This window comes from Ahaetulla prasina, chromosome 2, assembly GCF_028640845.1.
Source record: "Ahaetulla prasina isolate Xishuangbanna chromosome 2, ASM2864084v1, whole genome shotgun sequence".
Taxonomy (NCBI): domain Eukaryota; kingdom Metazoa; phylum Chordata; class Lepidosauria; order Squamata; family Colubridae; genus Ahaetulla; species Ahaetulla prasina.
Window position 1 is genome coordinate 184,096,037 of NC_080540.1, and position 12,556 is coordinate 184,108,592.

General features: G+C 41.5%; 2 protein-coding genes across 12 annotated transcripts in view; both read left to right on the forward strand.

Annotated features, from left to right (window-relative positions):
- The window catches only part of MCOLN1 (mucolipin TRP cation channel 1), a 46,402-nt gene extending 38,619 nt beyond the window's left edge, over positions 1-7,783 (forward strand). For 5 of the 6 annotated variants that reach the window (XM_058168325.1, XM_058168329.1, XM_058168326.1 and 2 more), the window contains 6 exons: positions 699-848; positions 975-1,076; positions 1,784-1,906; positions 2,315-2,521; positions 3,395-3,525; positions 3,764-7,783. In XM_058168325.1, the coding sequence (XP_058024308.1) occupies positions 699-848; positions 975-1,076; positions 1,784-1,906; positions 2,315-2,521; positions 3,395-3,525; positions 3,764-3,800 (750 nt within the window). In that variant the 3' untranslated portion in view covers positions 3,801-7,783. Of the gene's footprint in view, positions 1-698; positions 849-974; positions 1,077-1,783; positions 1,907-2,314; positions 2,522-3,394; positions 3,530-3,763 lie in introns of those variants that run through there. The other variant, XM_058168328.1, reaches the window with a different exon arrangement.
- A 1,509-nt stretch (positions 7,784-9,292) lies between these two features.
- PNPLA6 (patatin like phospholipase domain containing 6) overlaps positions 9,293-12,556 on the forward strand; it is a 110,239-nt gene continuing 106,975 nt past the window's right edge. For 2 of the 6 annotated variants that reach the window (XM_058168322.1, XM_058168317.1), the window contains exon 1: positions 9,296-10,459. The gene's annotated coding sequence lies outside the window, so the exon portion shown is untranslated. Of the gene's footprint in view, positions 10,460-12,556 lie in introns of all 6 variants that reach the window. The other 4 variants (XM_058168316.1, XM_058168320.1, XM_058168319.1 and 1 more) reach the window with 4 other exon arrangements.

Here is a 12,556-nt window from a genome sequence, read left to right on the forward strand (position 1 = left end):
TCAGATCTTGCTTTTATTTTGTTGCTATCATTTCAGACTCAGTAAAGGTACCTCTTCTCTACAAAACATGGAGTTGGGGGTTTTCTTTCTTGGGTTCTGAACGGAGGCATGCCTAACAGCAGGTTTTCTTGCTATAGCAGTTGAGTTATGTAATGCCCAGAATTTGCAAATGTTCAAATAGAAAGAGAAGAACATAGTAATAGAAGAATTAAGTCAGCTGCTTTTATAATGCATAGAAATGTGCAAAATATTTTGAATTTGAACTATTTCAGGCTCAGACATTTCTTATAAGTCCAAATCAGTGTTGGAACACTTGAAACTGAAACAACTTGTTTTCTACACTCCTTTCTTCAACATTGAGTTTTCACTGTCATCTTTAACTTTTTCCAGGACTATTTTTGGTTGACCATCTTTTTGCTAGGTGTTACTGAGTGACTAGCATAAGAAACATAGTGATATTTGAAAGAAAATTGTCCAAATAATGAATCAGGCTCTCTTCTGGCCCTGGCTTAGGGGAGATGAATAATTTGGCAAGTCCCAAGTCTTTGAAACTAAGCTAATCATCTTCTAAACTTAATTATATTCACCTTGCCCTCTTGCTTTGATATAGGGGAAGGAGATAGAGCAATGCAAGGGTCACAAGCTGACAGATTTTGTGTTTAAGGATAGTCTACATAATAATTTTTTTCTTCATACAGGAGTTCAGTGGGTTCTTTCAGCGACACTACAGCCAAAATATCTGTCTTTCTGATCGCATGGAATTTCTTAATGGCTGGTACATTTTGCTAGTGGTGAGCGACCTCCTTACAGTGTCTGGCACAATAATGAAAATTGGGATAGAGTCCAAGGTAAGCAGATTATGACCTTCAGTGCTTGGAATATCTCAGATTTGGATCTATAACCCAGAGCTGTGAACAGCCTGCTCCAATCCCTACTCATGGAGTATCTCTGCATAAGGTGTTCTTTGCTTGCAGAACTTTGCTGACTATGATGTCTGTGGCATCCTTCTGGGTACCTCCACACTCTTGGTCTGGGTTGGGGTCATGCGCTACCTGAGTTTCTTTCAAAAATACAATGTAAGTGGAACACATCTTTTCTTTTTTCCAGTGCATCCCCCAGATTAGTAGTGACAAAAGAAAGAGCCAGCAAAGAATATACCAATAGCATTTAGACTTATATACCACTTCACAGTGCTTTAGAGCCCTCTCTAAGTGGTTTACAGAGTCAACATATTGCCCCCAACAATCTGGGTCCTCATTTTACCGACCCCGGAAGGATGGAAGGCTGAGTCAATCTTGAGCCTGGTGAGATTCGATCTACCAAACTGCTGGCAGCCGGTGATCAGCAGAAATAGTCTGCAGTATTGCACTCTAACCCAGTGCTTCTCAATTATTTTCTGTCATGCCCCCCTAGGAAGAAGAAAACATTTTTCGGGGGCCCCGCGCGACATAAACACGGGGCTTAGCTTGTTATGACAGTGTTTGCCGAGGTCAAACGCGCCCCCCTTTACGGAGCCTCGTGCCCCCCCTGGGGGGGGGGCGCCCCACTATTTGAGAAGCACTGCTCTAACCACTCCGCAACCGTGGCTCGTAAGAAGCAAATCCCGGAGTTCCTTTTATAAAAAATTAATGTTGGGCTCCTCAAAGTATAAAATCTCCTCCTAGGATCAAATCCTGCCTCAGTGGTGTTTCCAGGGCTGTTACAGCCTCAGTTTGGATCACATCTGGCTTGATTAAAAGTTCCAGAACTTAATCTCAGACTGCCTTTTCTTCATGTCTTCTAGATTCTCATTGTTACCATGAGGGTTGCTTTTCCCAATGTCATCCGCTTCTGTTGCTGTGTGGCAGTGATCTACCTGGGCTACTGCTTCTGTGGATGGATAGTCCTGGGTCCCTATCACGTCAAGGTAGGAGGAAACGCCAAGCATGAACAGAAGGGGCTAAAGTGAACCATTAATTAAACTACTGTTGCAATGCAAATCAAGCAATGACATGTATGTTCCTTAGAAGAGGATATAATTGCTTTTATTTTGAAGACAGAAGTTACAAAGGGATCAAAGTTTCTGAAGCCTTTGAGCTACAGATGGGTGTCTAATGTATTCCTCTCCCTTCCATCCCAATGCACTTGCCAGAGCAGTTGTGGGAGCTTCACAGGAGTAGAGAGAGGAGGAAATTTTTGCTGGCTGATGTTAGTCTGCCTGTGACATATCACAATTACGGGCACCCCTTTTATATACTTGTTTTGCTTTTGCTGGATTTTAGTATCCAGATTTTGGGATTCTTTTATAGATCTTTGTCTATTCTTTTGGTTTCAGTTCCGCTCTCTCTCAATGGTGTCTGAATGTCTGTTCTCTCTCATCAATGGGGATGACATGTTTGTGACATTTGCCAGCATGCAGCAGAGCAGCTACTTGGTGTGGCTTTTCAGTCAATTGTACCTGTACACCTTCATCAGCCTTTTCATCTATATGGTGCTCAGCCTCTTCATTGCTCTTATCACTGGGTCCTATGAGACCATCAAGGTTAGTCTTGTTAAAAGTTGCCAGTCCTATATAAAGGAAAAGGTAAAGGTTTCCCTGTCCAGTCATGTCCAACTCTAGGGGGCGGTGCTTATCTCCATTTCCTAGCCAAGGGAGCCAGTGTTCTCATTTCCATGGTCATGTATGACTACACACCAGGGTGCACAGAATACCTTCCTACCAAAATGGACTACTACTCCTCATATTTTCATGCTTTTAAATTGCTAGGTGGGCAGGAGCTGTGGCAAGTAATGGGAGCTCACTTGGGTCTCAAACCTGGGCTGTCAGCTTTCCAGCTGACAAGCAGACAGTCTTTAACTACTGAGCCATTGTGCACCTTGCTATATGCAAGATGGAATTAAGCAGCTTTGCTCTGAATTCTACAATGGCATCTTGTAGGCTTCTTTATCATTTATTTATTAATTAAACTTTATTTATTAATTATGAATATGTAAGCCACAGCAGATACATTTTATTCCTTTTCTAACTTTACTACCTTAACAAGAAGGATGGTATGAATACCTATAGTTCCAGAAATGCCCTAACTGCAGAGACTTTATCAAGGTGATGCCTATGAAGACTAACAGCTTAATACCTATGGTATGTGGGGATGATTTTGAGAGACAAGAGGAAGAGCCGCTGACTGGGCAACAGTCAGACAAATGCATTTGAACCTGGCAGAATAAATGAGGGCATGGCAAATATCTCAGAAGGGATCTCTCAATGTTTCTTGAACTGTAAAAGTGAGGGGAAGATGATATAGTTTCAGACCTTACAATAAAGATAGAGTTAGTATTCATTGATTTGTTTATCTGCACTAACTCGCAAGGCCACAGCTTAGCTACCCCAGTGACAATAACTTGTTTCTCTTTCCAGCATCAGTGTGAGGGGGAAGCATCTGTCACTCAGCTCCATGCCTACATAGCTGAATGCAAAGACAGCCCCGAATCTGGCATGTTTCGCAAGGAAAACAGCTCTTCATGTTCTATTTTCTGCTGCTGTGAACGGTAGGGTCTGTAAGATAGGTACTGTGCCTGCCTTTATTCCTATCAATTTAGGACTGGGTAATTTGGATCGCAAAGCACTGTGTTTATTCCAATAAATCCAGCATTGAAAGACTCTTCCAGCCATGCACTGGTTCATCTTAGAACCCTGGAGTGCAAACAATGCTGGGGAGCTGGATGCATGTTGTGTTCTTCACTGGAAGGAAAACAGAGTTTAATAGCTGTCTTGTTTCACTCACAGAAGCCCGATGCAGGAGAATGTGTTGGTGGTGAACTGAGAGCCTCATGGGAACAAAGGGGACTGTTTTGCTGCTTCTTGATGGACTGTCTGGGAGACAAAGTGCCTGGAAGTGGACTACAAATAAGCGAACAGTGGTCTTTAATGGCAGGGTTTGGGATATGAGAGGTAGCAGCTTGCAGTATGAGACCTAGGTCTGTTCCCTGCAGAGCTGTTGCAATAGTCCTCTGACTAACAAGATTCCTGGGGAGAAGGAGGAAGAATAGCTTTTTAAATAACCTTAGTAGGACTGCATTAGACTTTATTGAAATCACTACAGTAGATCTCATCTTTCTCAAGTTGGGTGAAACTAGAAGGTTTGCAAAGTATTACCATGAGAAACAAACAGCTTTTTAAAAAATAACTTTGTTTTAGAAGAATAAAAAGGAATAGCAAAAAGGACATGGCAGGAATAATCAAGGCAAAACCCTTGTGTTGCCTCTGAGATCCTTAAATTACCCATGCTTCCTCTGGGTACTTCAAAGGATCCATTTGCCTCAGAAAAGACTGACCCAATGGCATTAGTCTTCAAGCAACACCCAAAGGAGTAAATGTCTCTAACATAAAACATTCTCATCTGATTGGTACTTGGCAGGTTCAGAATGCTATAGAATGAACTGAAATTAATGAGTGGGGCTGGGAGGGGCAAATAACAGCTGTTTAAAAATACGAGAGGATGGTGGTAGCTTAAGATTGGTAGCCTGGCATGGAAAAATTCTGTCAACCATTTGGTCATTTTTGTACAAAATGCCAGAATGCAGATATTTTGCAATTTGGTAATGAAGAGGCAATATCCATGTCACCATTTGAATGAGAGACTGACCCTGCTTCTTATGGGTATCAGAATTTGAACTGAAAACTCTCCTCACTGTAATGCCAAAATGCCCCAATGCCCATCATCCCCTGGAATTCTCTCTGGTCTAGTTCTGATTATTCCTCCGGTGACTCTCAAGGCTTCTCACCTGATCTGCTTTGAGCAGATAATCTTACATATGTACCATTTCAACTTCAACTTTATAAAGCTCATGATCCAAAAGATGAAAAGCACCATGGAATTTTTTACTTCAGAAGCAGAAATTTAGAAATTGCCCTGTTGGACTTCTATTACAGGGAGGGATTAATTACATCCTCCCACCATTGTATGTTCTTGTCTGTTAAACAACAAGTTGGTTTTAAAAAATCAAGTGACCCAAATAATGTTAAATAAGGGGCAGTTGTTTTAAAGCAGTAATTTAATACAACTGTAACAAAGAATACAATATCAATTTGATTTTTTCCTGTTAGTATAATTTATGAAGTACAGTTCTGGACTATAAAAATCAATTATTTATAGCTAACAGTATTATTCTAATAAATAATTATGAGAAAAACATGAAGAAGGAAAGCAATTTATTTTGGTTTTTCATCCTGAATACTATGGGTATTGTTAATACTGCAGCACTGTAATCTGTATATTTAATATCAAAAACCTAGCAACGTCAGAAAACCAGTTGGTTTTATAATGTCTATCCTGAAGTCTATTCTTTATCCTATCCTGAGTCTATCTTGAAAATGGTAAATTTATGTATTTATGCAGGGCTTCTGTAGAAAAGAGTCCTTACTCTCGCCTTTTTTTAATCTGGTAACTCCATTCTTTTTGGTTGAAAGTATAAACAATTAAAGATGCCTACAGCTTCCGTTGTTTGATTCTCAACAAGAAGTATGTGCTACACACTTGCACAATGTATTGTATGTGGGAAATAGCTTGTTTTTACCTGGAATTTTGCATAGGTTTTGTTTGTATGTACAACATACTTCCCCCAGGATGCACTGGGGGAGGTTTATGGTATATATATTTGTATATCTATATATATAAAAGCAAAAACCACTCACACATTAATCACAAAATCTCCAGAACTGTAAAGCCTACAAACTTGAAATTTGGCACGTATGTTCCTCTTGGCTTCTAGGTGCTAAGAAAGGATTTTTCGAAATGACCATCAGAGCATTAGTATTTCCTATATTATTATAACACACTCTGATACTAATTAGTTAGATGTTCTACCCCTCTCAACTTGAAAATAACTGGAGAGAATGGGATAACATAGGACAGGCTTCTGTGGGGGAAGCCTCATGAAGAGAAGGGGCTAGAAAGCCTGAGGAGCTGTGAGGCCAGCCTGAGGGAGAGAAAGGGAGATGCTTCTATGGGGCAAGCCTGAGGGAGAGAAGGGAGATAGGAGAGGATCTGTGGGGCCAGCCTGAGGGAGAGAAGGGGATAGGAAAGGATCTATGGGGCCAGCCTGAGGGAGAGAAGGGGTGAGGCTTCTATGGGGCAAGCCTGAGGGAGAGAAGGGAGATAGGAGAGGATCTGTGCGGCCAGCCTGAGGGAGAGAAGGGGGTAGAATAAGAGAGGCTTCTGTGGAACCAGCCTGAGGGATGGGCCAGCCTGAGAGAGAGAAGGGGAGAGGAGGGGATCTATGGGGCCAGCCTGAGAGAGAGAAGGGGGATCGGAGAGGATCTATAGGGCCAGCCTGAGGGAGAGAAGGGGGTAGGATAAGAGAGGCTTCTGTGGAACCAGCCTGAGGGAGAGGAGAAGATTTGTGGGGCCAGCCTGAGGGAGAGAAGGGGATAGGATAGTGCTGTCCCACTTGAAAACCATCACGGATCCGCTGTTAGACCCCTTGCAATTTGCATACCGAGCAAATAGATCAACAGATGATGCTATTCATATGGCTCTGCACTACATCCTACAACATCTTGAATCTCCAAAGACCTATGCAAGGGTCCTCTTTGTAGACTTTAGTTCAGCATTCAATACCATCATTCCAGACACTCTTCTAACTAAGCTAAACCAGCTACAGGTACCTGAACAGACTTGTAAGTGGATCACAAGCTTCCTAACAAACAGGAAGCAGCAGGTGAAGCTAAGCAGAATCACATCAGATACCTGTACAATTAGCACAGGGTCCCCACAAGGCTGTGTGCTGTCCTCACTTCTCTCTGTATACCTATGACTGCATCTCTAACGATCCACCTGTTAAACTACTGAAGTTTGCAGATGACACAACAGTGATAGGTCTCATTCGAGACCGATGAATCAGCATACAGATGGGAGGTTGAAGATCTAGTCTTGTGGTGTGACCGAAACAATCTGGAACTGAACACACTCAAAACCGTAGAAATGGTGGTGGACTTTAGGAGAAACCCTTCCATACTTCCACCTCTCACAATACTAGACACAGTATCAACAATAGGGACCTTCAAATTTCTAGGTTCTACCATATCACAAGATCTAAAATGAACAGCTAACATAAGAAACATCATCAAAAAAGCAGAACAAAGAATGTTCTTTCTGCGCCAACTCAGAAAGCTCAAACTGCCCAAGGAGCTGCTGATACAGTTCTACAGAGGAATTATTGAGTCTGTTATCTGCACCTCTATAACTGTCTGGTTTGGTTCTGCAACCCAACAAGATAGACACAAACTTTAGAGGATAATTAGAACTGCAGAAAAAACAATTGCTACCAACCTGCCTTCCATTGAGGACCTGCATACTGCACGAGTCAAAAAGAGGGCTGTGACATCCTGGACATAAACTGTTTTAGCTCCTACCCTCAAAACGACGCTATAGAGCACTGCACACCAGAACAACTAGAAACAAAAACAGTTTTTTCCTGAATGCCATCACTCTGCTAAACAAATAATTCTCTCAACACTGTCAAACTATTTACTAAGTCTGCACTACTATTAATCTCATTGTTCCCATCACCGATCTCCTTCCACTTATGACTGTATGACTGTAACTTTGTTGCTTGTATCCTTACGATTTATATTGATATTGTTTCCTGATTGCTTATTTGTCCCCTATAACTATCATTAAGTGTTGTACCTTATGATCCTCGATGAATATATCTTTTCTTTTATGTACACTGAGAGCATATGCACCAAGACAAATTCCTTGTGTGTCCAATCATACTTGACCAATAAAAATTCTATTCTATTCTATTCTATTCTATTCTATTCTATTCTATTCTACTCTAATTAGAGAAGCTTCTGTGGAGCTAGGCTGAGGGAGAAGAGAGGCTTTTGTGGGGCCAGCCTGAAGGAGAGAAGGGGAAAAGACAGGAGAGGATCTATGGGGCAAGCCTGAAGGAGAATAGTGGATAGAGAGCAGAGGCTTCTGTGGGACAACCCTGAGGGAGAGAAGGGGAGAGGAGAGGCCGATTGTAACTTCTCATTAATTTTCAAACTCTTAAGTGTCAATTTATCAAGCCCGATCACATAGCTTCGGAGCGGAGCACAGTATTCAGCTAGTACATTAGATACAATCGAGTTTGCTTGTCCATGTGCCTTTTAGTAGATACTCTAGTGTTTGAAGGGTGACAGGCTGCACTTAATGACTGCCATTCTGTGAATAGGCAAGCCTCCCATGGCAGCTATTTTTATGTGTTTATATATCTCTTAAAATGTCAGAAATAACATTAAGGGAACCCTATGAGGTTTATTTTATTTTATTTATTTTTATATTGTTTTTAACCTGTTGTTTTTATGATTGTCCCAGTCATGGTTTGAGATGAGCATCTATATAAATTGAATGAATCTATACATATAAAAGTGAAAACCACTCATGCCATAATCACGAAATCTGCAGAACTGTAAAGCCTACAAACTTGAAATTTGCCACATATGTTCCTCTTGGCTTCCAGGTGCTCACTAAGAAAGGATTTTTCGAAATGACCATCAGAGCATTAGTATTTCCTATATTATTAACACGCTCTGATGCTAAGAAGTTCCCCCTCCACACCTGAAAAGTAATCTGTTCCAAATGCAAAACACAAGCAGAGGAGAGGAGTTTCACTTTCAGTTTTACTTTCACAGCAGGAAGCAGCTTTCATACAGAACACTTTAGCTAAGTCACAGCCAGGCTCCTTCCTGTCTCCTTGCTCACAGCAAATACTGTTTCAGTTTCCGAACAGCCCTCTGATGCTAAGATGTTCTACTCCCCCCTCCCCACCTGAAAAGAAATCTGTTCCACACTCTGAAGCTAGGGAGTTCTACTCCCCGCCTCAAAAGAAACCTGTTCCAAATGCAAAAGTTTTACTCTCATAGCAGCAACCGAGGATAGGATAGGATAGGATAGGATAGGATAGGATAGGATAGGATAGGATAGGATAGGATAGGATAGGATAGGATAGGATAGGATAGGATAGGATAGGATAGGCTTCTGTTGGGGCAAGGCTGAGGGAGAGAAGGGGATAGGATAGGGGAGCTTTCTGCAGGGCAAGGCTGAGGAAGAGAAGGGGATAGGATAGGATAGGATAGGATAGAATTTTATTGGCCAAGTGTGATTGGACACACAAGGAATTTGTCTTGGTGCATATGCTTTCAGTGTACATAAAAGAAAAGATACCTTCATCAAGGTACAACACTTACAACACTTAATAATAGTCATAGGGTACAAATTTAACACTTAATGATACAACACTTAATGATAGTCATAGACCACAAATAAGCAATCGGGAAACAATATCAGTATAAATCATAAGGATACAAGCAACATAGTTACAGTCATAAATGAAAGGGGATGGGTGATGGGAATGATGAGATGAATAATAGTAGTGCAGATTTAGTAAATAATTTGACAGTGTTGAGGGAATTATTTGTTTAGCAGAGTGATGGATAGGGGAGGCTTCTGTGGGGCAAGGCTGAGGGAGAGAAGGGGATAGGATAGGATAGGCTGATTGTAACTACTCATTAATTGTCAAGCTGTGTTGATTTATCAAGACCCATCACATAATCACATAGTTTCCTAGCGAGGCATGGGTAGTAAATCAATAAATGATACTACTTTCAGGAAACCCCTGAAAGTTGCTACAAAATAGCATTAGCTGAATTTGCCTGGCACCCTCATAAAGCAGCAAAATCCAATGAAGCTTAGCAGTCCTGTCTTTGTCACTAGTTTATGGATCAGTGTGGTAAAATCACAGAAAATTGAACATAGACACAATTTTCCATATTTTCACACATGATCCCACTGGAGTGAAATCTTCAAAGGAAGGAGTGAATGTAGTAGGCCAGAGAACTTGATTGGCTGGGAAGTTTATTCTTCTCGAAATATATCCCCGATTATGCTACTGGGAGAAAAGGCTGCAGTATAGCCCAACGTGCCGATCGGCAGAAAGATCATAAGCAGCTTGCCCATCGTAGGACAGAAGCGCTAAGAGATCGAAAGGCTGCAGGTATGTTATTGTTGCTGAAATTTCCACCATTCCCCTCCTTCCTTCCCAAGTAGATGCGAACGACTCCAAACTGCAACTGGGGACTGTCTTTCTGTTTCTGGGGAGGGATGAGTTCATCAGAAGCACGCCTTCTATCTAAAGTCGAGATGTACAGCAGGGTAAAAAGGCGGAGCCGCTCCAGAAATTCAAGCTTAGCAGCCCTCCGGGTCCTCGGTGTCCGCGTCTTCGTTCCGCTGCAGGGCTAGAAAGATCGCCCTTGAGCGAGTCGTACAACAACTGGTTCGCAGGCTGCGGGCGTCGCAGAAAAACGAGTGACTCCAGCGGTGGTGACGCAGCTTAATTGCGTCATTTTCCAGGCGCCGCTGGGGTCGGGGATGGGCAAAGGGAGACATGGAATGCAAAGGGTGGTGTGGCTGGTCGGAGCTGCGATCGCAATCAATGGGTGAGTCTGAATGGGAAGAAAAAGAGCAGGAGGGAGGGAGGAAGATAGTGCACTTCATTAACATTCTCAGCCCTACATCGTGCACTTGGTATAAGGGATAAGAGTGTCTCTGAGCATGTGTAGAGTGTATCTTTCGTTTCTCAGTTAGAAAACCCTGGACGTTTTAAATATGAACAGAACAGAAAGGCATGATGGATGGATTGAAACAGCTTCTGTTATTAGAAATTAAAATTAAGGAAGCAGAAAGTAGGGAGCAAGGACTTTTGGGGCAAAAGTTGAGCTGTGTAGGACAAGATATCAACTAGCAGGACTGAATCAGAAAAATAGCTATAAAATTTCAAGTATCAAAAATTTTGAATATTGTATATTGTATCACACCTCCATCCCGGTAGTCATATTTTTTCACTATTGCTCTGTTTTTTTGCCACATATTTATGAGCCCGTGGACAGCAGAGCCTGCTCCAACTTTCTTTCTAATATGTTAATAAATTACATTTTGGTTTGGACAAAGATTGTTATCTATTCTGGGTGGGCTAAGACAGGCTTCTTCTCCTTAGTATTTTGATTATCTATTGTACTTGCTGTAAATATATCCCAGATATTGTGTACAATATTGAAGAGTGTTGTAATTTGTAATGTTTGAAACTTAAAGTTAAGAAAAGAAAGATAACCGTAAGTACATCAAAGGCATCTGCAGAATGGGAGCAGCCAGAAGAAGGAGGTCAGTTCTGTTAAAGGGAATATCTTTCAGTAAGTGTTTGTCCTCCTGAAGGAAACTAATTTGGGCCATTGGGGAGGAGAGTGAAGCTAAGGCAACAAAACCAAGGTTGGAACAGAGATGTGTCTGGGAGAGTGTTAGATAAGCCTCAATACAGGATAAAAGAGGTTTCTGATTCCTATCTGGTGCCTCAAACTGACCAATGCCAGCCTCTTTCTGCAATTGAATTGGTGGGGGGGGGGCGGTATATATGAGAGTGATTAAGAGAATGAGACCATGCAGGACTTTGAACTAAGGATAGTATTTAAATCAGAGACAGATATTTCAAGCAACTGGAATTGCTTAACTGCCTGGATTTGTGCCAGCAAGATGTTTTTCCATTCAATTAAGATCAAGGTCATTTCTTCATAAATCTAAATATCATTAACATGAATTAGCTTTTACTTTCTTGTTAAAGACCAGGTTTGATTCTTTGATGTCCCAGTAGGTTTTAATGGAGAATGCTAGAGAGGAGTGTATTGTCATATGAGTCTTGTTTTGGTATATTTGGGGAATAATAACCTTGCCTGAGCTCAAAAATTGAGGTTAGATTTACATCTCTATAGGAAAATACCAGAAGATCTGTAACTGTAGGCTAGATTGAGAAGTCAAGAATACAGTGATAAATTATTTCTATCGTTGCCAAGATGGGTTTGTACATTAGAAGCTGAACTTGACTTAGAGAAAACTTTACCTTTCTGTGTACGGATTTGTGAAATAGATTTTCAAGAGCTATAAACAAAATTCACACTGAGAAGAGCACCAGAGTCCTGTTCCCTATTCTATGTTCAGTGGTCATTCAGAATAACTGGTTAATGCAAGGGGTATAGTAATAAACTGCCATATATGGTAAATGAAAAAAAAAGGCACCACTGAGCAATCAGATGTATATGCCCCAAGCAGGAACTATGCCTATTACTTCAGGCTCTTTTTACATTTAATACTGACCTAATTTTTAATTCTTTGTTGTTTGGTTGTTTGTTTGTTTTGTTCCATTTATTTATGTCTGATTCTTGGAGACTGCCTTAGACAGGTCCCTGCAAGTATTTTTGGCAAGATTTCAAAAGTAGTTCGCCATTGCAAAGAGAAAGTGACTGGCCCAAGGTCATCCAACTGGCTTTATGCCTAAAGTGTGACTAGAAGTCACTATGTCCCATTTTCTAGCCTGATGGCCTACCTAACCCAGTGATGGCTAATCTTTTCCGGATCAAGTGCTCAAAGCATGCGCGTGCGCACAGGAATGCATATGCATGTGCATCTGAACATCCACAATGCAATGTGTGAGCAGCGCCCGCGCATATGCGGCCCCATGTGTGCGCCCTACCCCCATGCATGCATGT